At 41.9% G+C, this 25,444-nt stretch overlaps 2 protein-coding genes and 1 long non-coding RNA gene across 7 annotated transcripts; 2 read left to right on the top strand and 1 right to left on the bottom strand.

The window, feature by feature from the left end:
* The first annotated feature begins 5,626 nt into the window (after positions 1-5,626).
* Positions 5,627-13,552, top strand: CCT4 (chaperonin containing TCP1 subunit 4). Its single transcript, XM_052784051.1, has 14 exons — positions 5,627-5,875; positions 6,674-6,726; positions 6,975-7,064; positions 7,819-7,927; positions 9,174-9,316; positions 10,008-10,129; positions 10,219-10,351; positions 10,720-10,859; positions 11,160-11,256; positions 11,585-11,695; positions 11,955-12,085; positions 12,193-12,427; positions 12,953-13,066; positions 13,374-13,552. The coding sequence occupies exons 1-14, from the start codon at positions 5,758-5,760 to the stop codon at positions 13,386-13,388; spliced, it is 1,611 nt and encodes a 536-aa protein (XP_052640011.1). The 5' UTR covers positions 5,627-5,757; the 3' UTR covers positions 13,389-13,552.
* A 2,129-nt stretch (positions 13,553-15,681) lies between these two features.
* Positions 15,682-25,378, top strand: FAM161A (FAM161 centrosomal protein A). Of its 5 annotated transcripts, none has more exons than XM_052784046.1 (7): positions 15,682-15,838; positions 17,207-17,454; positions 17,905-19,089; positions 19,477-19,644; positions 22,676-22,775; positions 23,801-23,955; positions 24,589-25,378. In XM_052784046.1, the coding sequence occupies exons 1-7, from the start codon at positions 15,716-15,718 to the stop codon at positions 25,061-25,063; spliced, it is 2,454 nt and encodes an 817-aa protein (XP_052640006.1). In that variant the 5' UTR covers positions 15,682-15,715; the 3' UTR covers positions 25,064-25,378. The 5 variants fall into 5 exon arrangements, with proteins under 5 accessions (XP_052640006.1, XP_052640005.1, XP_052640009.1 ...); XM_052784045.1 differs by having other exon boundaries at positions 17,177-17,454; XM_052784048.1 differs by lacking the exon at positions 15,682-15,838 and adding an exon at positions 16,446-16,484.
* LOC128140393 (uncharacterized) lies at positions 18,124-22,647 on the bottom strand. The gene is made up of 3 exons (XR_008234716.1): positions 20,181-22,647; positions 19,349-19,501; positions 18,124-18,233 (listed from the first exon to the last, which is right to left on the bottom strand). It is a non-coding gene; the product is annotated as an uncharacterized LOC128140393 (long non-coding RNA).
* Positions 25,379-25,444: the final 66 nt, after the last annotated feature.

Raw genomic sequence — 25,444 nt, 5'->3', positions numbered from 1 at the left:
CTTGTATAGCCCTGGGCCAACAAACGGACCACGCACTGAGCCATTCCTCAGTACCTACACAGTATGTCCAGCCAGACGCAGTGTCTCTGCAGCACCTGGTTACTCAGTACATGAGCAGATCAGTGCTTGGGGCCCACTGATACATATAATTGATCTGCCCGTATGCAAAATGTAGGTTTTTGCATGTCCCAGCTACAGCACCTTTGAAGAGTCAGGGGCTGCCAAGAAAGCATGAGATAAATCATCTCCATTTTCACTGCTAGAGCTGACCACCCCATAACTTCAAGCTGACACTTCCTATGCCACAACACATTTTTAAGAGTACTTTGACAATGTAGCTACCTTTAAAGTACAGTCTTCAAAAAAAAGGTCTGAATCCATAGGAATCCCTTATAGCAAATTCTTCACAGGATTAGCAATGTTTGCCCTAGTGTCTTTAGCAGAATAAAATCACCATAAATAGGGTATTTTTCTTCTTTTCCAAACTACAGTGCAGCATTGTATTTTGTGCTGCTACCTAATCCTCACCCTTCAGTGATGGATGACGTTACCTACTAGTACATATAAGAAGATAATACTTGTATGGCACTTTGTGTGTTTCCCAACATACTACCACACTATATATCCTCATTTTTGCAACCTCCTTTAATGAGTGAGCAGCCTTTTCAACTGCTTACCATGACTCTCAGATTATATATTTTTTTAAAGGAAGATAAGGGAGAAAAAAACTCAGAAAATACTATCAGGAAATGGAAGGAATGTGAGAAAAGGGACAAAAAGTCTTCACAATACGTAGTCCATTGGATACACCCAGAGCAGGAGAGAACCAAAGAAAACCAAAAGAAATCAAGTAAAAGAATCCCAAGAAAAATCCACAAAACCCGGGATCCCTCATTCACTGTCTCCTCCAGAAGGTGGAAGCAGCGACGCAGCTATCCCTGCCATGGAAGCGGGCACAAAGCTGGCAGCTCCTACAGGGCTCTAACCAGGGCATAGCACTCAGACACCAAGAGCAATAACCTCTGGAATGAAAATCCAGATAGAAGAGAAAAAAATCACCCACTCAGCACTAGTTAGAGACTTTCTTCTTCTTTGAAAAACTAAAATCCACTTGCTGTGCAAAATATTTTATGCTGGAAAGGCATTAGTATTGCTTTTATTAAATGTTTCGAAGCTACTCGCTCTTATCAGAGCATGATTAAGTAATGGTATTTAATAACTTATCTAAGGCCATTAGGTGAAATGATGTCACCCTCTCTTTGGCAGTCATTTGTTATGCTGTCATCATTACTGCCTTGAGAATACTTGGCAAGTTATCTCCAGGAAAAAAGAAAAAAATACCTCACATGAGACTAATGTTCATATCCAACCTGACATAAGTGCAGTAAGTAGTAAAGATACATATCCCAGGCATTTTTCACCTTGTACAAAGGACAGAGATGCAAATATTCCCAGAAACCCCATTTTGTCCTAATCACATGACTAGGTGTCCACTGATGATATTTATGCTGTGAAGGTTGTTCGTGTTGTTCATATTGCAGCAGAACTAGCAATGTCCACTTGATATGAGGACTCCATTTGACAAGATGCTGCACACACAGCTAGTAAAAAAGTTTATCATCTAACTGCACCAGACTAGAAATAGTTGGGGAAGAAAAATTGAGAGACAGAGAAGTGATGTGATCTGCCCAGAATCACAAGCACCTCGTACAACAGTGACTATCAAAAAAGTTTCATGTTGATAGCAGCACATTGCCTCTGCCTGAGTAAAATAAAACTTTGAAAGCCACAGAAACATTGTGCCACCAATGAACATCCCAGAAGGACTCAGCTCTGTCTTCAGCGTGCCTTTAAAAATCTCTCCTCTCTGTCCAGCTGCCCATTTACACAAAGCCAGAAAACACAGTTTCCGCCACATTTAGTCAAAATTGGCTATAGGTCCAAGTCCTATTTGAAGGACAGATATTAGGAAAAATTTTTTTACTGAGAGGGTTGTCAAACATTGGAATGGGCTGCCCAGGGAAGTGGTTGAGTCACCATCCCTGGAGGTATTCAAAAAGCAAGTGGACAGGGTACTCCAGGGCATGGTTTAGGGGGCTGGTTAATGGTTGGACTCGATGATCTTGAAGGTCTTTTCCAACCGAAATGATTCTATGATTCTATGACAGAGTACTAAGCACACAAATCTCATTTTTTCAAGAAACTAAGCCAAAACCAATATTACGACCCCAGGATCATGTGTGTGGGTGTTTTCTGGATGATCTGTTATCATCTCACTGCTCCTTGGAAATGCTAGAAAAGGTCAGAACAGACAGAAATGATGATAAGAGGGTAAGAAAAACAATATAATGTGTAGACAACTCTAAGTCTAAACTCAGCTCTAAAACAAGTCTGGAAGGCTTCCATGGGTGCTGGCTTTAAACATGACCCAACAACAAATTTGGTCCTTTGGGTCTGCTGTCTGAAACCTCAACCTTCACCCTGACATGAAGCTGAACTTCAACAGCAAGTCTGATTGATGTTAAGCCATCTCAGATAACTCTCCCACAAGCAACTCCAAATTATGAATACCTAAGAAATGTCTCTCCACAACCCTCTGCCTGGATCAACATGAACAACCAACATGCAGGTCAATGGGACATTGCAGGAGGAAGACTAACCATAAGGCTGCCCCTAAATACACACTAGTAAAAAGAAAAAAAAAAAATCTCTATTTTGCATAGAATGAAGCAAAAAACTGAGTAGTAGCCAAAGCCCTAAACAAAACTCAACAGCTTGACAGCCCTACATATCTGCTCATCTAAATTAGATAGCAGACACAAAACAAGCAATAAAATACAATGCGCACTCCAGGTCAGTCTCCACCCAGTGACACCTTAAAACCCACAATGACCTAAGATCAAACCAAACCCTACCCAAGGAGTTTCTGTTGGGCATAGAACCAGGTGACAGTGGATGACGACTAGACAACTCCTTTTACATCCAGTGCAAACCTGATTGCACTAACGCTTACAAAACCTTTAATCCTAACTCTGCCCTGAAGCCCAGCACTAGAGAAGCAACCCTGCCAGACCAAAATTATCAGTAAGAAGGTAGCCACTAACGACAGCAGTCCTAAACTTAGCTCAGCAGCTTATTACGTACCAAGCAAAAATCCAGGTTCTCCACCCAGCAATGGAACAAACCCCAGCCTCAAATGATTCTTAACACTAGAGGGGCTGGTTTTGCCAAACACAGAGCTATGTGTAACAAGGTGGCTGTGACAGCATCAGTTCTAACCTTAATTTCCTTCAAAATCCTGAAAAAAACTTGCTCCTAACCCTAGTGTAGCATTGAGCAGCACATGCTCACTGATGGTAATGGCACATGATCTGTGTCTCCTGCCAGAAAACCAGGTCCTTTGTCCTTCTCCGACATAACCAAACCCAAAGTCCAGTTCAGCACCAGAGAAGCAACATCTGCCACTGCCCAAATTTACACAATACCTTTAAACGTAGCTATACCACTTATTATACACATCCAGGAGAAACCAGGAACCTCCTGTGATACCACAACAAACTCTAAATGATCCCTAACCTGAGGCGACAAGGAGATGGCCAGGTACAACAACCTTTTAAAAGCTTGGCTCTCTCCTGATTCTAGCTTTAACGTTGCATGAGTGCTATATGTCCAGGATTTAGTACTGTTGCCATTGCTGCTTGATGTACTTTAAGATCAGGGTCAGATACCCCAATGATCTTGGTCATTTAGGACGTGTTTCTCATTATTTTGAGGCTGATATAAATCCAGGTCAAGACTCTTACTAGTAGACCTTTCCCCTGTCTATGACCTGGATGTATCTTTACCTTTATAGTTCAAACTGTTTTCTTCTCTGCCTGTTAAAAATTTAATATAAAAAGGCAAAGACCATTCACTTCCAAAACCTTCTCTCTATAACAGTCTCGAACAGAAAAAAAGAGCAGTTATCTATGTTTCAGTGGTGCATAAATCCAGCAAAAAATATTCAAAAGCAAGTGTTGAAAATGGTTGAGAGATGATGAAACCATGTGACTATGGAGTCCTTTTTCCTATTTTTTTCTGACAAGAGAACTGTCCAAATACTTGTTTTTTATGTATCACCATACAAAGCTGTTGCTGGCATTAGAAAATTGCTTACCTTGAGGACACGTTTCACTTGCAGTGAGCTCCCGATATAGATGCAGATACTTGGAAACTGAAAACAAGCTCAAGAGCTCACATCGTTTGCCTGTTTCTTAGAATGCACTGTCTTACATCAGCAGCACCTTACTAGTACAGGGACACATTTCTTGTATAACTGTCTCTACATGGGAGCACTTTACTGGCACTGCCATATTATAAATCCTGAGTTTTGACATCCAGTCAGAAAGAGACGCATCATAAAAATTATATGGTTTAGATAGTGCTTGGGCATTTTTCTTTCAGTCAGAGCTCTTTTTTGCTGCTGTGTTACTTTGTGTCTTACTTTGAACACAGTACAAAATTAATTCACTTTGCATCTAAGCCATCTTATGTTTGTATTCTGTTCAAGGTGAAGAAAATAAATAGCTATTCAGATATCCCCAAAAAAGACAAGCGTACAGAAGCTTCTTATATCAATACAGTAGTTGAGGCAAGATCATCCTAAGAGTATAAGCTATCTTTCAACTCTAGCATTATTTTTATTGATAATAAAGCCTACCTTTTTACAATGGCGATACAGGCTGAGGTGAAAGTCCCTTAGACACATGGGAAGATCAGGGTGTAACAAGAAAATATACATTTCTGTTCTTTTCCTGTAATTCAAGTCTGTCTAACTTCACTTGGCAATAAAGCTGCTGCTTAAAATCCTTTTTGGTAACAGGTTCTGCAAAACAGAGGAACACAGGTGCTCAAAACCTACCCAGAACAACTGGGATGGTGTTGCAGGTCTTGGCCTTAGCAGGGAAAAAACTGGAAGAAGCCCCACCAGGACAAATAAAGGCAAAAGATGGGGCCTGCCTAGCCCTGGGTCACACCAGAAAGGACAAGTCACAGCTATGCTCCCATCCACCGCTAGTGCTTTATGTGCTACTGAAGTTAATTGCTTTGTAACAGCCGCCTGTCAGAGAAAACGTTTCCAACATAGCCGTGCAGCTGAATTTCACACAGGTGATGCAGTGACAGGTAAGACCAACCCTGTGATTTCACGGCCATAATGCAAAGCAAAGTTCTCTCTCCTCGTAAAGCCAGACGTCCTCGGGAAACACTTTCCCTCAGAGAGCCCGCCTTTCCAGCCGGACCCTTCCACCAGCCGCTTCACAGATGCAGAAACCCGCGTACCCCTCCGTTCCTCTGCTCTCCAGAGCCAGCGCGTCTGGGCCCGGCTTCCCCTGAGGGGCAGGTGGAGCGGAGGCCGGCCGGGCTGAGGAACACCCGGCAGCCCCCATAACGTTCACCCCGGCCCCGCCCCTCCACCCCTCAGAGCGCCGCCCCGCCTATCCGCCCCGCTTGGGCGGGAAACCTCCGGAGGACCTCGCGCGGCTCGTTCTAGAAGAGGCAGCGGGCGCTTTTAGGCGTCCGCGCCGTTCGCCGGTAAAGCGGGGCGCAGGCGCGCGGCAGGCAGCCCTCCGTGCGCGTGACGCCACGCCTGGCGCCGGCCGGAAGGACCCGGGCACGTCCTGCTGGTGGCGGTGTGGGAGCGGCGGTGCCTTCTGGAAGGTTCCCGGCCGGGCGGCTGTTACCGCGGGTCCCATCCGCGTCCATCGGCGGCGGGCGACGATGCCGGAGAACACGGGGGCCAAAGCCCACGGCGGAGCGGGGAACCGGGCCAAGGGCACCTACCAGGACCGGGATAAACCCTCCCAGATCCGCTTCAGCAACATCTCCGCCGGCAAAGGTGAGGTGAGATGAGGTGAGGCGCGGCGGACGGCGGCTACCCGCCTGCTTTGTGCTGAGAGGAGGCGGCCACTGTCCTCCCGCCTCGTCGCGGCGGGCCGGGCCGGGCCGGGCCCGGCCCGGCCCACCGGCAGCCCTGGAGGAGCGGCGCCTCTTCCCGCCCCGAGCCGGGCGGCTGGAGGGGAAGAGGGCGGCGAGAGTTCGCTGCTTCCCCCTTTGTGAGGCGGCCCCGCGCCCCGGGGGAGATTCGGACTTTCCTGTGCACCGATTCGGGGGGGGGCGGGCGACGCGTTTCGGGTTGACAGCTGAACGGTGTATCGCCCTGGTCTGGGATCCCGGCTGGGGTGCAGCCGTTCCCGTTGTCTCCCCCTGCGATAGGAGCTCGGCTTTGTATTAGCGGGAGGTGGTCTTGGGATTTTTAATGGCAGGAAACTGCCAGGGGTGGGGCCAGTGCGTGCTGGGGAATGCTATATTTGGCATTTGACACAAGCCTCGGTGGGATTACTTGGCGTATAATATGTCCACGTTTTTACTCGATTTTAAAATGGCTGTAATCGAGTGATGGGGTGTTAATTGTATAAAAAAAAAAAAAAAAAAAAGAGCTGTGGAAATCAGTCCTGAGATTGCAACGTCTTATATCGTTCTGCTATTAAGGCTGATTTAGTGCTGGCACAATAACCGGGAACTGCTTAATACTAGGAGATGCTTTCTTTTCAGAAGAAACGCTTAGAATGGTGGAGTGAGTGCTTATAGATCTTTAGATCAACCTGCAAATGTTTGGTTTTTTTTGTCTTCCTAGCTGTTGCCGATGCAATTAGAACAAGCCTTGGACCAAAGGGAATGGATAAAATGGTAATCCTTAAACTTAAATTCTGAAAACATTAAGTTTACTGGAGATACTGTGAAGCCCACATGCTTTGTATAGGATGCCATCTTTTGCCTTGAACTTCGTTTCCAAGTTTCATTTATTTAAGGGAAAGTATGAACTAAATGCACATCTCGGTTTGAGAAACAATGTCAGGAGAAATATTTTATATAGAGCACCAAATTAAAGATTTGTAGTTACTGATCAGAACTACGTTTCTCCTCTTCCTTCTCAGATTCAGGATGCTAAAGGAGATGTGACAATCACTAATGATGGTGCTACTATTCTGAAACAAATGCAGGTTCTGCACCCTGCAGCCAAAATGGTAAGTGGTTTTTTTTCCATTGCTCAGACAATGGTATGTGTTAGAGCTTAATTTCTGGGACCAAAAAACATAGTAACATTTCATGTGGCTTTGAGGAGCATTACCCACTAGTGATAGAGCAAGAAATTCTGTGCAGCATGCTCCAGGAACATTTATTTTGATTGTAAGATGTGCTGAAGAGTTCCAGGTCCTTAGTTCTTATCTGGTATTCCTTATGCATAATCCCTCGGGATGTGTGTTAAGACATAAAGGAATCTAGCCCAAACCTTCTGTCATTTAAGAAAGAAAAGTCAGTGATGTCCCAAACCACTAGGACTGAAGAGAATGAGTTACATTATGGTCAGGTGGTCTGAGGATGCAGTAGTCTGGTCTTTTGAGAAGCTAAATGTAGACCTCTTAGTTTGATTGTGGTTGGAGATGGAAACGAGCTTCCTGTGACCCACCTACAGGAGAGGAAAAGGTAGACCTGTTAGATAGGCGTGATCAGTTTTAAGCTTGGGAGAAAAGCTTCTCTGCTTCTGTAAGGAATCTGTTTCACAGTAGTTGTTCTTCACCAAATAGATGTACAAGTATGGAAAGCAAGGGGCAAAAGGTACCAACTTCAAATTAGAAAAGGTGTGATTAGTCCTGATACTAAGGTTGATTTCAGTAGTGCTGCATTCTTGAATATCTTTTTTTTTTTTTTTTTTTAAATTGTCAGTGTTTGCAATTAAGTAGCATTAAATGTAAACTTTTGCCATAATTTGTCATTTAGTTGGTAGAGCTGTCAAAAGCACAAGATATTGAAGCTGGTGATGGCACTACATCTGTTGTTGTCATTGCTGGAGCTCTTTTGGATGCCTGTTCCAGACTTCTTCAGAAAGGTAAATACATACATTTAATATAAAAGCATGACTGGAGGTAGTTAAGTCCTCTATCTGCTTCCACATGTATAATGAAGCTTAAAGTAGCCATTTCCAGTTTAAACATGAAAGGTGACTGGAGTCTTCACATTCAGGTTTCACTTGTGTCCCACTTTCAATTAAAAATCTGTTCAGCTTTTTATTTTTAGTTGAATGTGTTACTGTTGATACAGGAAAATAGTGCCTACGTGATGTGATGAATGTTGCCTTGTAAAAACTCACCTCAGTTGTACTTGTTGCACGGACAGAGAAAGAGTAAGAAGGTATAAATGAAATTTGGGACCAGTGATTCTACATTTTTTTTATACTCGGCAAATTTATCACCTTCCATCACTTAGAATAGAGGGACCTTGAGAAAGTCTGGTCAGGAAAAGACATGAATTACAGAACGCAATAGTTTGTGTGGGTTCTGTTCAGTTAGCTCAGGACGTTCTCTTGTAGTCTGCTTCTGTACAGTTCAGCAGCTTTTTTAGCTGTCCAACGAGATAACAATTAGGCTTCTGTGTGCACTGGAGATAGAGCAAGAATGACTGAACCTGCAGAGTTCTTTTCTGTCTCAAATCTGGACTTCATAGTGATTTACTTACACTTGCCTCCTCTCAATACACACCATTTTGCTTGTTGTCCTCTTTCTGGCCCCTACCAACGGTTCGCTTCTGTTTACTTCCTCTCCTGGTACTCGTGGTACTGCTAGACCAGCAGCCTGGCATCCTCTACCATAAGAGGCAGTTAGAAGCTGCCTGTTTTGAAAAGATACAGGGTATATCACACACTCCAGAGAAATCGAGGAACTGCATACACAGCTGTGGGAAAACAGTCTTTGAAAATCTGAAATAAAATCACTGTCGAGCTCCTTACAGGTATTAACCTCAACAGCTTTAAGAATGCCAAGGGTAAACAAAACCTTTGTCTTCTCAAAAGAAGGTATGTTTCTGAGATGTCAGACATTGCAGGGAAATGTGCTGTACTTGTCCGTGAGGACAAATTATTGGGAACTTTATAGCTTTTTTCCTCAGCTTTAACAATAGAAATTAATAAGGGAGGTCATCTACTCATGAAGAACACATTTTGCTAAAATGTCTTCAATTTATTCTGACATGAGAGTCTCGCTAATCTTAGAATGGAAAGAGAAGGTGAGGAGAAAACAAGAAAAAAACCATTAGTTTGAAAGCACAACTGTCTAACAACCTTTTTATACTATCCACAGGAATCCACCCCACCATCATTTCAGAGTCATTCCAGAAAGCTTTGGATAAAGGTATTGAAGTATTGACCAACATGGCACAGCCAGTGGAACTGAGTGATAGAGAAACCTTGCTTAATAGTGCAACTACTTCGCTGAATTCAAAGGTATGACTGATACTTGAACGTTGTACCTCCAGACTAGCTGAGCCTTTCAGCTTTTCCCAGCTCATCCTACTGTTCACTTACCCTGCATATCACAAATCTAATTGGTTTTCTGACATTGGTTACCTTCTCTTAGACTTTTCAGAAAGCCATGGTTGATTAAGAGTAAATTGAAGCACTCAAACTGAATTTCAGTTTGAAATACTTGGTGATCTTGGGTGTTAGCTGTAAGTGTAAAATAAACAAGCTTCAACTGAAAACAGCAGCAGAAGAGTGAGGTGGGATACTGAGAGCTTTTGCCAAGTTTTTGTGTAGGCAGTTCTTGTTCGTGTGGCAGGAACTCCTAAAACAGCATTGAAATCTGGAGAAGTGTGCTAGTTTCCCTTCCAGCAGAATAATCTGTGAAGCTCTCAAAATTCTTATTTTAAGAGTCTAGGAAAGAAATTCAGGTTTCTTCCTTAAGTCCCTAAGCATAGGTTTTCCCACCAACGTAGCTGCTGTTTCCTTTAAATGGAGTAGCCCTTAAGAAGATGCCATATTAAGGCAACTGGCTGATGGACAGGAAGGGAAAATGAGCTTTGTTTCAAAATTCAGGAGTCAAACGCTGAAATACAATGATGATATTATTTTGAAATTACTGTTTATCAGTGTTAAATCTCACCATTTTTTTTTTCTTTACTACTAAATCTTTTAGGTTGTGTGTCAGTATTCTAGTTTACTTTCTCCAATGAGTGTGGACGCAGTGATGAAGGTGATTGACCCAACTACAGCTAGTAGCGTGGACCTCAGAGATATTAAAATTGTTAAGAAGTTGGGGTAAGAAACAATTTGTAACTAGACAAATTTTGTCTCTGTGAAATCAGCTTCCCAAAGTGCTAAGAGTCATGGATTGTTTTTGTTTCCAGAGGCACAATTGATGATTGTGAACTGGTTGAAGGCCTAGTGCTGACTCAGAAGGTGGCAAATACTGGTGTAACTAGAGTGGAAAAAGCCAAAATTGGCCTCATTCAGTTCTGCTTGTCTGCTCCAAAGACAGATGTAAGTTAAACTATGACTAGAGCACAACCTTTTGCTCTAGTACTTGGGAGATGCAAATGTAATGATAACACATTTTTTTAAGATGTTGTGATGTCAGCTGTATTCCACAGCTATAATGAAGGTCTGCTGGGTAATGCATGGATGTTCATAACTCTTAGAGAACTTATAGTTGATGTAAGAAAGAAAATAGTTCAAAAGTTCAGTACTTCTCATCACGTAAACAATCTCTAATAAGACATATTTTACTATCATGCTTGTTTGCTTTGAATCGCAGGCTCCTAAGTTAAAGAATGTGGAACGTATTGACACTTGCTTTTTAAGTCAGTAGTTGTTCATAATAGTTGCTTTTTTTTTTTTTTTTGTAATAGATGGACAACCAAATAGTTGTTTCTGATTATGCTCAAATGGACAGAGTACTGCGTGAAGAGAGAGCCTATATTCTAAATTTAGTTAAGCAAATTAAGAAGGCTGGATGCAATGTGCTGCTGATTCAGAAGTCTATTCTGCGGTATGTTAATACCGATTTACTGGCTTACTGTGTGTGTTTGGGGGAACAATTGGAATTGTTTGGAATACCTGGAAAATTGAAGCCAAATACTAACAGTCACACTTGGCAGTGTGTCAGACTGGCTGTAGTAGCAACCATACCTTTAGAAAGCACTAGTATTGTCTATATTTTGAGTTTAATGACATCCCTACTTTGTTGTCTGAAGAATTTCAGCACTGCTGGTAAGAAGCATGCGACTGGCTAGTATGGCCTGGTTACTAAAATAGCACTGTGGACTGACTACTTCCCTCTTGTTTTTAGGGATGCTCTTAGTGACCTAGCCCTCCATTTTCTGAACAAAATGAAGATCATGGTGGTTAAAGACATTGAAAGAGATGACATTGAGTTTATATGTAAGGTAAAGTGAGTTATATAAATGGCTGTTAAAGTAGCAGCGGTGTTTAAAGTCTACCCCAAAACTAAGTACCCAGCCAGTGTCAGTTTATTATGACTCTTTCACAAGTTTCATGTTCTGACTAGAATGTAAGAGCAGACATTTCCTAAAAAACATTCCTGTTCTGTTGAGCAGTCACGTTTCTAGAAAGATTGGGGACAGATGTAAAAGCCATAGTCCTAACTGCATTTTAGTGTAATATGCAGAAGAATGTTATGCATTATACTTGCTGACTCTGCAGTTCAGGATTTTTTTTTTTATTTCTTTTTTTCAACCCCCATTATTTTTTCAGACAATTGGAACTAAGCCCGTTGCTCATATTGACCAGTTTACTCCTGACATGCTGGGGTCTGCTGAGCTGGCAGAGGAGGTCAACTTGAACGGTTCTGGGAAACTAATAAAGGTGAGCGAGTGACAAAATGTTAATACCTACTTAACATCTGCCAATTATTTCAATAACAACTAACTTTAGTGTGTTTTACTACTGAAGTTACTACACTTAAGTACCTACTTCTAATCCCCGAGTAGCCACCAACCTGGGAAGCGTAGTGGTTTTGCTTAGCCAGATATCAGTACTGGTCTAGAACTTGCAGATACCAACTGAAGTCTCTTTTTGTCCAGGATGGTTCTTTTCAGTCTTAGTATTTGGTTTTATGTTTTAGATTACGGGCTGCACAAACCCTGGGAAAACTGTAACCATTGTGGTACGTGGATCCAACAAACTTGTTCTAGAAGAGGCTGAGCGTTCAATTCATGATGCCCTGTGTGTCATAAGATGCTTAGTTAAGAAAAGGTAATGTCTCAGTTTGGTTAGAGTAATTTAGTGTATTAATAATACAGAAAGCTAACCATTTATGCACTTACATAAAATGAGTTTTTATTTTTAATTTCGGTTCTCAGAGCTTTAATTGCAGGAGGTGGAGCACCAGAGATAGAGTTGGCACTGCGCTTGAACGAGTATGCTCGCACTTTGAGGGGTATGGACTCATATTGCGTCCGTGCGTATGGCGATGCACTGGAAGTCATACCGTCTACACTGGCTGAAAATGCAGGTCTCAATCCTATTTCAACAGTAACAGAGCTGAGAAACAGACACGCTCAAGGGGAGAAAACAGCTGGCATTAATGTCAGAAAGGTAACAAGGGATTGTGTATGTATAGCTTAAAAAAAAAAAACTTGGGCATTGAAAGGAAAATGCATAGCATCAGAACTAAACTGAGGAGAGGGCAAGTTTGTCTCATAATGGTATTCTCCCTCAAATTAAGAGTTGAGGTAGATTATACCTTGTTCTCTGGGGCTTTAACAGCTTATCCCGAGTATTGATAATAGCAGGTGCTTACATGCCATACCCACATAGTATACCCATCAGTATTATCTGCAGTGGAAGGTGCATGTGCAGCACAGTGGGCTAGCTTCTTCTAAATTGTCACCATGTTTAAGCTGGCATAACTCCCTTTATCTTGGCTAATTTTGACTGGGTATGTCAAGCACTTGGGGGGAGAAGATGCATACTGTAATATTCCTGTTGAGGATGGAAGAGTACAAGCCCTTTGATAGTCTAATTTAGAGTTGACTGTGCTCAGGATTCTTATAAAAGAAAACTTGCTAAATCTTCACTGTAGTCTGACCTGCACAAAGTAAAAGCTACTTGTTCTCACAGGGTGGCATTTCCAACATCTTGGAGGAATTAGTTGTCCAGCCACTGCTAGTGTCTTTGAGTGCATTGACTCTTGCAACAGAAACTGTGCGCAGTATTCTTAAGATTGATGATGTGGTGAGTAATGTTTGCATCATGTTTTGTTTAATCTTTTTTTCACAAGCACCAGGATAGTTACTGTCATCTAATTTGCTGTGCTTCAAAATATAATTATTGTGTAATATTCTCAGTTTACATGCTACTTAGACCATTTGGCCACCTAATAACAGCAATTGGAACAAAATGAAATGTGTTACAAATACTGTACCTTAAAGTAAGGAGTTAAGAAAGTGACTAAAAAACCAGGATCTTTAAGCAGAAGAGAGGTAATTGTTGGGTGTCCTGTGGACTTCCTGTGCCTGATTGTGTGAACTTTTCCTTGCAGGTGAACACCCGGTAAACTGAACGAAGAAAGTGGGGACTGTGCCCTAGAGCTCCTTCCCAGTAGTCTGGAATATGGTTTCCTCACCAAAAGCGCCTGTGTGAATTGTCTTAAAAGTCCACAAAGGCTTACGTACTTTTATCAGGTTAATTTAAAAAAAAAAACAACAAAAAACCACCAACCTGTTTTCAAAAAGGAAATGCTGTTTATCAATAAACATGCAGTAGTCTACCTGAGTCTTTGCTTTATAGTTTTGCTAGAAATAAGGTAAACATCTTGTTACATTTGCTTTTCTGTGCTATATGCTCCTACTTAGCTCTGAAAAGTTTAACTGCAAGTCATTAGCTCTTGATATATATTCTAAAAACACCCTTGAATTTGCACTCTAGTAACATGCTAGCTTAGAGCTGCTTCTCTAAAAGTTTTCCATAATGGAGTAGTGTTATTTCCCTTAACTATGACTGGCTAGGGTGAAGGAATATCTTTGCAGTGATAGTACTTAAGAATCCTGTTTCATGCTCCTTGCTCTGTTTTGCCTCCTGAAGTCCATAGTGATTTCTGATGCCATCACACAATACAGAGTATTACAAAGGGCAGTCTGTACATGCAGCTTTTTGTACTTCATCCAGCAGTGAAGTGCAAGTGTCAAAACTAAACCTAGTTCTAAAAAGGCAAAGATAACATTACTGTAACTAGGCTTATCTATATTAATAAGGGATTTATTTAAAATCTGTTTTGGATAACAGGTGCATCTCTCTGAAGCGGTTTCAGCTGTTCTTTTGGTCACTTCCGTGGTGGTGGTGAACTCCCAGTTCTGTTCAGGAAAACCCCAGCAGTGGAACTCTTGGACAGCTTAAGTAATACACAAACAAACACAGACACACAGACCACACATGCATGCACCCCCCCCCCCCAAATGAGTTGGTTTTCTCAAAAATGGCTGAGAAGTCAAAAAGTATACTATTTTATAATAATGCATATTATACTTCTTTAAAACAAGTCACAGAACAGACATTAACATCTACCTACACCTGAAGGAAATGGGTACCCCGTGTTTGTGTCACAGCATTGTGGTGCATCAGCTGGACCCACGTTGTTGGGGTGAGCTGTAACGCAGGGGATCTCAGCTACCAGGAAAATCCTGGCTGCCCCAGGATTCATTCAGTGTACAGTTCATTTGATTTGTTCTTAATGTTACATTTTATAGTTAGTTAGAATAAACATTTTTCAACTTTTAATTCTTAGCCTGAAATTTTGAATTAAGCAGTTCATCTTCATTACTGCTATAGTAAGATGACCAGATTCCTCTTCATATTTAAAGGAGAGTGTTTCTTTCATGACCCTCTAACTTGCATTTCTATTTACTATTAGTAGGATCTGTAGCTTTTGTGTAAACTCCCACCACTTTGTCGACCAGCTATTGAAATACTTTCCTATAACAGCTGTTTAAGTAGAACATTCAGAATAATTCAAATACTAAAAAAATAAATAGACAATTGATTTAGGTGTTAATGCTCTGCATTAATTGTTTTTTGGCTGTTTACAAGTGATGCCTTACCCCAGAGGACTACATCCAGCAATGCTCTCTTTTAGTTAAGGTATTAACTTTGATTAAAGCTTTCCTTCCCGACCATCACAAACTTCCAATTCTTGACAAGACTTAGAACAAGGGTTGTGTGGTTTAATCTTTTCATCCGTTTCTTTGCATAAAAGGTATTTGTAATTTCACTACAATGAATAGGTCCGTCAGTCATTAATGCCTCTCTGCAGAGGTGGAAGAATATTCCTGCTGACCTTGGTTTACCCTTATGCCGTAATTGCTTATTTGAAGTGCAAACTTTAAGACGCGAGAAGATTCTTTGACAACCTGAGGGGATAAAAAACCGTGGGCTTGTCAAGGAGAGAGTTAGGAGTTCCGAGTAAAATCCTGCAGAAAGTTACCTAAAGATGGGTGCGGCCAGCACGCAGAGGAGCACAGCGGCGAGCAAGCATTGCGCATGCAGACGGGTGACGGACTCCAGCCGCCCTCCTCCTCCTCCTCTTCGCAGGCGCTCGAGGAGGACGGCGCAGCGCCTGTCCCGCACCCGGAGCGGAGGGTGCCTGCCTGGCAGAAGGCTCGCGTTGGCCGCCGGCCGCTGCCGCCTCTCCAACGGGCTCTGGCGGGCGCAGCAGCCCCTTCCCGGCCCAGGGCCGGCAGAGCCCTGAGCGGAACCGGCCGGGCCCCTCCGCCCCGGCGGCGGATAAAGCACTCCTCTTCCGCCCGGCGGAGGCGGAGCAGGAGCCTCCCGCGGCCTTCCCTCCTGGGTTTCCTTGCCCGCCGGCGGCGGCGGGGGTGACCGGGCGCCATGGAGGCGGCTCACCGCGCGGCGCTGCTGGCCGCCTCCTGCCTCCGCACCCCGCTCGACCCGCGCACCCGGGCGCCCGCCGCGCTGTACGAGCGGGGGCCGCCGCCCGCCGCCGCCGCGCAGGTACCGCCGGGGCTGGGGGGGGGGCTGCCGGGCCGCCGCGCCGGTCTGGGGGCGGGTAGGAAGCGGGAAGCGCCCTTGGCGGTTGTTAGGCGAGCGGGGGACGCGCGGGAGGCCTGAGGCCGTACCGGCTCCGCAGCCTGCGTGCCCTTGCACCGCAAACCTGCCCTGGAGAGGCAGGCCTCCGCTCTCCGGCTGCCCCGGGAGCCGAAGCAGCCTTGTGCCGGTAGGTTTTCGCACCTCTTGGCAGTGACCCGTGGCCCAAGCGCGCACACACGCAGACGGGGGAGAAGCTGACAGACGGTCCTGCTGCAGCGCCTGGGCGACAGCAATCTCTTAATGAGCTTGTTACGCCCCGGTGGTTGAAGCGCAACTGTAAGAACTGGCGATGCCCAAGTCCAGGGAAGAGGCCCGGATCATTCTGTGGATCGAGAACGGAAAACGGGCGGTTTATGCACAATGGTAGAAGCAGCAGGTTCAGAAGGAGGTGGATGGTGCCTTTCGCTGGGCGTCCTGTAGCGGCGTTTTAAGTTTGCTTCTTTGATCATGTAATTCATGTTGCATTAGGTCACTATGCTATGGAAAAAACGAGTTACAGATTTTTGCAGTGAAAAGCTGACAAAACATGAACACAACTTTTTCTTGGAATGTCAGAGCTTATTAAAATACCTCTGTGTGGAAAAGTACTGTTCTAATTTTTGGATAAAGAAAGTGTCCTGTAATTTTTTAAAACGTGGTGGCTAAAAATAACATAAAGGAAGCCTTTGTAATGCCGACTGACCTGGTTTTAGTAACTTCTCTAACTTGTGTAAGCTTTAAAAATATTTAAAGAATGTGCTTACCTGCACACAGCTGCAAGCTGCCAGACAGTGTTGGAACTATAAGCTATGCAGAATTCCTGCCACTTCACAGTAAGTTATGGAAATGGGAACAAACATTTTTACACAAGATATCTAATGACTTATTTTTAGAATGCTTACGGAAATGGGAGGCAGAGAAGGTTCTGTTGTGGTTTTGTTTGCTTTTAAAGAAAGGCTTTTTTAGAGCTGCATAGTAATCAAGGAAAAATTACACTTTACAAAATAGTTAAACTGTTTTCTTTTGATAAGTCCTTTTGATCATATTTCCTGGTATAAATGTGTTGATTACAGGGACAGACTTAGGAACTTCACATGCTTTAAATAGGACCCTTAGGATATAAGTCATTATGCAATAAGATTATTCCATGTAACTGCACTAACGTTTGTATACAGGTACCTCTGTTTGGTGTTACTGTATCGTTCATTAGACTTAATTAGGATAAAACAATATTAAGAACCTTGTTCCCCTTTCTTTTAACAGTCAGAAAGCTTTACAAACATCTCTTCTAAGGATGGTTTTGATTTGGATTCCAATACCGACAGAGAGCAGACACTCTCTCTAAATAGGGACTGTGACAAGTGGATAGACTTTTCCAAAATGTGCAATTCAAATCAAGAATATTACTTGAAGTTAGAAGAGTTGAAGAATGCCCACTTGGAGACCATGGCAAAATTAGAAAGCATGTCTCAGAATAAACTGTATTTAAAAGGAGTACAGCCCTTGGACAAGAAAAATGCTTCTTTTAACATGTGTTGTAGGTAAGTTTGGTGGTACCTTTTACCTGAAGATTCTCAAATGCTTTGCAGACATCTGTAAAACAGCAGGTTTTTTTCTGGGACTGGAAAGTGTTACTCTCCCCATTTCCTATAAGCAGATAATCACAGAAAAGTTAGTTTTAATAACAAAAATGCTTATTCACCTTGCTAACGGACTGTGAGATTTACGAGTGTGTGCACAGCAGAGACTGGGCAACAGGTTTAGTAAAGCATGGTGCCTTTCTTTAAGAAGTACTGACTTGTTCAGGATTGGCACTTAGTTAAAACTATGATCTGGTGTGAGTGCTCAGTGTGCTTCTCTTTTCCCTTAGCCTCTTCCCCGCCAGTGCTGTTCATTTTTGTTTCCAATGATGATACCTTAAAGTGGAAGTTACTGGCTTTGCATCAATGTTGGACTGGACCCAAACCAACTTTTTTTTTCCTTTTTTAAAGGCCAACTTGGGAGAAGAGCTCTTATCAGCCTCTAAATTTACACACATCCTTTTCAGACTCTGACTTAAGTGATCCCTTAGGCTCAAGTATATCTGATAGGTGTGACAGAGAATTAGCATTTGAAGAAAATGGTAGTGAAACTAGATCATCTGCATTTGCTAAGCAACGGATCAGAAAAATGTGGGACGGGTTTTCTGTGGAAGACTACATCTCTCGCACCAAACACAGCTTACCAAGCTTACCAGCCTTCAGAATGATATGGAAGAAACAGAAAGCATGGTCACCAAAAGTTACTGTGCCCAAGCCTTTCCAGATGACTATCAGAGAAGCTAGAAAAAAAGAACAGAATGTCAAATCAAAGTCACAGATTGAAATGGAAAACAACTTACTGAAGAAGCAACTAGAGGAAGAAGCAGAGTGTCAGAAAAAATTCCGAGCCAATCCAGTGCCCGCTGCTGTTTTCCTTCCACTCTACCATGAAATCCTGCAACGAAACGAAGAACGCAGGAGGTCTGTGAAAGAGAGAAGCAAACTCAAGCTCTTGGCTTCTCAGAAGCCATTTAAATTCCTTGAACGAGAGAAGCAAAGGAATGAAATTAGAAAAATGCAATTAAGAGACCTTTCCGCACCTGAAAAGAAAACAAACCTGTTCAAAGCAAAACCAGTTTCTAAATGTGTTTATAGTCCAGCTGTTAACGACAAGCTAAGGGAGGAAGAGCTCTGCAGAGAAATCAGGATCAGAATGAGAGCTGAAGAGTTGCTACATAATTCATCTCTACCCACCAGCAGACTGGCTTTAAAAGATACCAATAAAAAGAAGAAACACAAGTGCATTGAACCAAAGGAAACAGAACATAAACCCAAGATCAAATCAAGTGTTCCAGATTTTGAACTACTACACCAGAAGTTTCAGAAACGGCTCCTGCAACAAAAACAAGTGAAACACCTTACAGTCTGTGAACCTTTTGATCTTCGTACTCCATATATTCCCTCAAACAAGGGGAAGATTTTGAAGGACATTCAAGGGGATGAAGAAAAGTTGAAAGAAACACGCTGGCCATATGCCTCTCCAAGACATAAACCTCAAATGAGACATTCAACTGCAAATTCGCATCTCTCAGGATTTGGAGAATCTAAATCACCAAGAATCACAGAATCCACAAGACGGCGGCTACAAGCCTTAAGGTGACTACTTCAGTGGTGCTCTGCATTTTATATATACTTTAAGAGTAGACCTCTTTTGTATTTCTAACTATGTAGTCAGTTCTTCCATATATGACTTAATACGTTAATATAAGGGCTTAATTATAATGTAAAACTTAAAGTATTTAAATATAGGACTTAATTAGTATTTATGATTGCTAAACAGTAGAATGTCCGTAGGAAAGGGACAAATGACTGCCGTTTCCCAGGATATGCCTGAATCCCTTAAAATGGCACATACCTTGTGTCCTCTTATGCCAACCCTGTTTCCACCCTGTTTTTCTCTTTTGAATCTCCTTTGCCAAAGTTTCCTTTGAAGTCTTGCTCTTGACTTAAAATGAATTCAGCCTTAGTTTATTTTTCCACCAGGGATTCACTTGAGGAAAAGAGAAAGCTGGAAGAACAACAAAAAAGGAACAGAACAAAGCAGAAACAAAGAACGAAAAAACTCCAGAAAATTATAACAGCTCGGGCTGAGGCCAATGACCCACATCAGAGCCTAGCTCAGATGTCTAAATCCAAATTAAAAACATTCAGGTATTTTGTTGCATTCCCCTGAATCCTGAACCTCTCATTCTACATTGTATGTTAAACATACAATGTAAAAAATAGCATAGTCTAAGTTTACATAATTACACATTTGATAAATTATACACTGTACAAGAAGCTAGTAAAAAAGGTGGCCAAGTTAACTATTTCAACTGGGAAATTGTTGCCTGTTCTAATGATTTCAATCTGTAAGTTCCACCTTACAGTATTATAGATTAGCTAACAGGAGACTCCTGTGTTTTCTCAATTGACATACCAACTAAAGAGGAAAAGTTTCAAAAAATCAAAAGGAAAAGGAATAGTGTAGTTACAGAATATCCTTGCACTGCTGGATTGATAAGATGTTGGTACAACTTTGGTGCTGTCTCCTACAGTAGTAAACATTTCACAATTCAATACTTTGTCCCAGCAGGTCCCCACTTAAGAGGGAAAATTAGAGCAGGAATATTATTTTAACTAAGCACACGTATCAGCAGCTAACGAGGAAGCTGCTGGTGCTTAGGAGGAATGGAATCCAAAGTTACCTTTAGTAGAGATACAAATTCAAAGACTGTTTCTATATGACTGAGGAAAGTGGTACACATGGAAAAACATCAGAGCCTGCTCTAAGCTCGAAGTCCAGATGGCTCCAGCTTTCTGATGCTAATCTGACTCCAGAATTGCTGCTTGACCTTGTGTTTGTGGCTAATTTAACCATTTCTGCTTCTTGTTCTTTATAATCCTAGAAAAAAAAAAATTAGTCCTGTTTGAATAAGTCTTTAGTGAAGTTTATAATCTGTCTTGGCATGATAGCACTGCAGCAGTATCGTCCATTTATGGTGCTGTTACGTGGAGAAGGTGAGAGGTACTGACTGCTCTGCCCCTGCTCCTTCATGCACAGGCAGGATTCTTGGGCAGTGAATACAAATCCCAATTTCCAGTACCCAGGCAAATTACCAGTAACTGACAGTAGTAGAACAAAACAATACAAGGGTGAACTATCATGAGATACGCCTGATTACAAGATTCATAGCTTGGACTAGCAACTTTTAAGTTACCATATTAAACTTTAAGGTGTTTGGAATATGGTCCAGGATAGAGATTTTTCTGAAATAAGGGTGGAAGCCAGGGCTGTCTTTATGGCTGAGTTGAAAGGTAACTAATAAGGTTTCCTCATTCTTTTTTTCCTTTGCATGGATCTCTTCTTTCTTTATAGCTAAAATAGAAAACTGTGGATTTACTCTTAATAGACTTTAAACTCTGGGCTGTTACAAGCAAATTTGCTAAAATAGTGCAGCATCACCTGCAAGACAATACTGCATGTTGTTCCACCAGCAAACTTTGTAATGGTTATTCAGCACCAATGTTGCTTCTCTGTGACCAGAAAGAGAAAATGCAGCAGAAACTGAAGCACGTACATTCTCCCATGCTGAAAGCATGAAGTGCAGTGGTTCAGCCGGGACATGCTAGAAGCAGCATTGCAACAAGGATTTTGCTTGGCCATGTGGGCAGTCAGTGACTATCCAGCATACATCTACGCACACCCACCACCTCCCCCAAAGACAGCTGAAGCCAAAGCACACGTAGGAAGAAGCAGGAGTCTAGGAGAAGCAGGGCTTACACAGGGTCCCGGAGAGCAGAGCTGCAGTGGTAGAGATGCAGGTCAAAGAGGGCAGTCCCTTCTAACTATTTTGCTGGAGTCAGAGCTGAAGCACAATTGCTTTTTTAACATGACCACCAAATACTGTTAAGAACAGGAGCTTTATAATGTAAGTATCCTTGGGCAGATGATCTGCTGACTGTAGGACAGAAGCAAAAAACAATTTGAGTTACAGCAGCAGGGAAGAGAATTAAGAGAGACAGTGGGTGTGTTTACAGATTTGATTTGAGTTCATTCAACAGCAAACTTCACATTACAGTATTTAGCTTAATCAGATTTCAGGAGTATTGTAAAACACTCATGCTTAATTCTTGTCTGCGCATAAAATTATGCTATTACAAAGCAAGATTACTTCCTAGTGCTGATGCATTAAGGCTGGTACAAGTGCTTAACTTGATAATGCTTATTTCAGCATAGGCTGGGTAATAAGGTATATTAATTTAAGTGCTGTTCTAACAGCTAATTAGGTTTGTAGATAGCTGCCCGAGAGAGCAAGCAAGTAGCAACAATGAAGTTCACTCCCTCAAAATGGTGAATAACTTGCCTTAATGCACAGCCATATTGCAGAAATTCAGAGGATGGTAAGGGAAAGAGGCAGGAGGAGACAGAAGTGTAAAATGATCCCTAGCTCTCATACTCGCCCTTAAGTGTCTGACTTAGTCATGCTAGAGCTGGTCCAGTAAAGAGGCAGCATCACAAAGAGGTGTCTTTGTTCACACACCGAGGATTACAGCCCATGCTACCTGGATTATCTAGTGCTTGCTATGATCTGAGATACCATTTCAGTTGATGAATCAACAGTTTCATCATCCTGCTCTATTGACTGGGCCCTTGACAAACCAACTAGGGAAAAAAGTGCACCGTGATCCAGAATGTGGCCACCCCTCTTGTCAGACAGACTGGTAAAGTAGCAAGATTCTTATCGTCAAACTTTACCTTAAAGTACTGATTTTTATTTAATGATACTAATCTCCTATGGTGTATTCTGTTTAATTTTGCTTAGAACAACTGGACTATCTGTATTAAATCAGCATTTAAAAAAAACCCTAAGTATCCAAATTTAAAAAAAACCCGAAGTATCCAAAAAACCCCTAAGAATCCAAACTCAGATAACCTCTACTTAACCTCACTAGCCAGGACCCCTCTCTGCTTATCCAAAGTGACTACTTCAGAGACAGTTTTGTTCAGTACTTACATGCAAGCAATTGCTGTGAAAATGAGACAATATACCTCAGACCCTATAACTACCATAAAATAATTTACCTTTTATGTATCTTTAAGTATAGTATTTAGTTTGTTATGAGCAATTTAGCTGCTGTAGAAAATTACTTCCTGTATTATAAATTAATAATAATTTTCCTTGTACTCTATTTCCCTTAGGAATTATGAGAAGCAGAGAATGCAAGAATATTTGCAAGAGTTGCAAGAAATGGAAGAAAGATTAAAACAAAGGCCGTTGCTTTTTGAAAGAGTCACTCAGGTTGTCTGTCTTCTGTATTACTTCTTAATCTTCTCTTCAAATACTGCATAAGACATTTGTAGTCAGACATTTTTAGAAGATAGCTGAAAAAGACTTTTGAGACCAGTATTTGGCTGTTCTAATCTCTGTTGCCCCATCTCCATATAAATATTACGAATTTTTGTGACTAAGCATTCATGGCATGCTTGCACAGGGAACCGAGATGGCTGTTGTAAACGTGTTGTCTGATCCCGTTACAGCATGAGTAATTCTAAACACAACAAAAAATTGCAGCAAAAAATGTGAGAGGTTTAAGTTGGGAAAGAAGTGGTAAGAAAATTCACGTATTCTTAGTGTCTGCTGTAAAGCTCAGGTACAGTATGTTTTTATCTGTCCATTTCAGTACAGCTGGTAGTGTGGTCCCTGACCTCTTTCCAGACCCAGAGAGGCAGCAAGTCATAGATCACTGGTTCCCTTGTCCCTTCTCTCCGTGTGGGTTTCCTGATCTGCCATCGCTGCAGGGCAGGAGCATCTGTGTAGATTGGAGGACAAGTCCTCCTCGCTCAGATATTACATGGAGGAACAGAATTTACACCCTCAGTTTCAGAGGCAGAGATACACATCTGTGTAATTTGTTAAACAGCACTGTAAGAAGGTGAATCAATACTACTTTTTTAGGGCAGCAGCTCCCAGAGAGGGAAGACAGAGGAGGAAGAGAGGGGATAAGGGAGAAGCCCTAGAAAGACTACATCTGATTTTCTACATGTCCACATCTTCCCCCTCCTCCCTCAATAGCTATATACAGAATGTATAGCTCTTCATTAGCCAGTGGGCGCAGGGAGAGAACTGGATTTAAACTAGTACAGAAAAGGAAAATCTAGGGTAAAGTTTTCAAGTATTGTTTTGCCATTCTTACCTGCAGCGAATAATCATTCAACTTGTCAGATGCAATTAATGAAAGAGTATTAATACAAACAAATGAAAGTATCAAAAGACAGGTATTTAATGCATTTAGATAACACATAACCATTGTGATTTTCCTACAGAAAAATGCCAGAATAGCTGCAGAAAAGCATTATTCTAGCAGACTGAGAGCGCTGGGGATTTGCCCAGAGTTTGTTTCAAAGAAAGGAAAAACAACTAAATTGCTACAATGCTCCAGTGCTGAAGATTCTAATAACTCCACTTATGCCAGAGAAAGGTAGAGATTTCTAAAGGCTTTTTTTTTTTTTTTTTTGCCACTAGGTACCTAGTAATTAGAAACTAATTTTTGATGGGTAAGTTTAGGGGTTTTGGTGGTTTTTTTTAATTATTTGTACTATTTCCCAGGTAAATATTTGACTATGTAGTTAGCTTTACTAATGTTAGCATTAGTATGTATTTTTAATGTTTTTTCCTTAATTAAATATTATTTCATAAATCAGAGGAGAGCACTGGATATGTTATGCAATTCATGTCAAAGAAAAATGAAGAAAAACATTTTTTATTTGTTCCTTTCACCAAAAATTCTGGCAGGTTGCTAGTAAGTCACTTAATTCTGCATTACCTTTACTGAATTTTTAAAATAAGCCTTATAAAAAATAATTTTCAATATCCATTATGTGTTACAATTTAAAAAGAAGCTGATATAAAAAAATTGAAATATATAAGCAATACTGTTGAGTAACTTTCTAGCATAAAAGGAGACTCTAGTGTCCCCCCTTCCCTTTTCCTTCCCCAGTTCCACCCCAGCCAAGTCTACCAGGTTTGTCCTAGATTACCTGAAGGTAGTTTAAAACCTACTAGAAAGCATCTTACCTGAAAATAAAATCACACATAGAAATTGTCTTTTCAGAGTCATCGAGGATAAAGTGAAAGAAAGGGAATCCTTTGAGGAAGCAGCTGACAGCAGTCCTTGGTCTGAGCAGTCCTGTGAGGAGGAGGAGGAGAAGGAGGGAGAGAAGAGAAAAGTTGTCAAAACCTCCACCCAGGATGGCCAATCCAGTGAGCTGGAGGATGAAGAAGAGGCAAGAACCAGCCCTTATGCTCATCAACCTTGCCACGCAGGGGAGGCTGGGTCCAGCCCCTCCTCTGACCAGCACCGTGAAGAGGAGGAGGAGGAAGAGGAAGCAAAGGCAGGCCTGTCGCTTGGCCATTCCCAGGAGGAGGAGGAGGATCATTCAAGACCCAGCTCTCGGTCTGGCCAGTCCCATGAGCATGAAGAGGAAGGTCAGTCTGACCCTGAAGCTGAGGGTGCCTTCAGATATGAGGATGAGGAATATGAAAATGATGATTCAGAAGAGAAACCTAGTGATGATGAAGCTGACTGAAAGGAAGGCAGACAGGATGGCCTGGGGCTCAGGAACCTATTTCATTGCTGGCAGTGAAATGGACACCAAAGAAAAACTTGGTGCTTTGCTACTGATACAAAATTCTGTCAATTTAAACTGCTTAGCTTAACAGTCTTGCCAGTGCAGAAATTTTGTGTTTTCCAGTAAGAAAGATCAAGTTACTAATTTCTACCAAGAATTTAATTTTATATTAATCTTTATTCTAATCTTTGGTGATATTAGTGCACCTCTGTTCATAAAATGAATTGCAACCACTATTTAATAATAATGTCTTGCATGCTGTGTTGGTAAGTACGGAGGTCTTAACATGTCCAGCTCTTTCTGCATGCTAGCGAAGCCAGATGAAATTTTGGAGTAGTA

The sequence above is a fragment of the Harpia harpyja genome, chromosome 4 (assembly GCF_026419915.1).
Source record: "Harpia harpyja isolate bHarHar1 chromosome 4, bHarHar1 primary haplotype, whole genome shotgun sequence".
Taxonomy (NCBI): domain Eukaryota; kingdom Metazoa; phylum Chordata; class Aves; order Accipitriformes; family Accipitridae; genus Harpia; species Harpia harpyja.
Note: the sequence above shows the minus strand (reverse complement) of the source record. Positions and strands in the feature narration are given on the sequence as shown.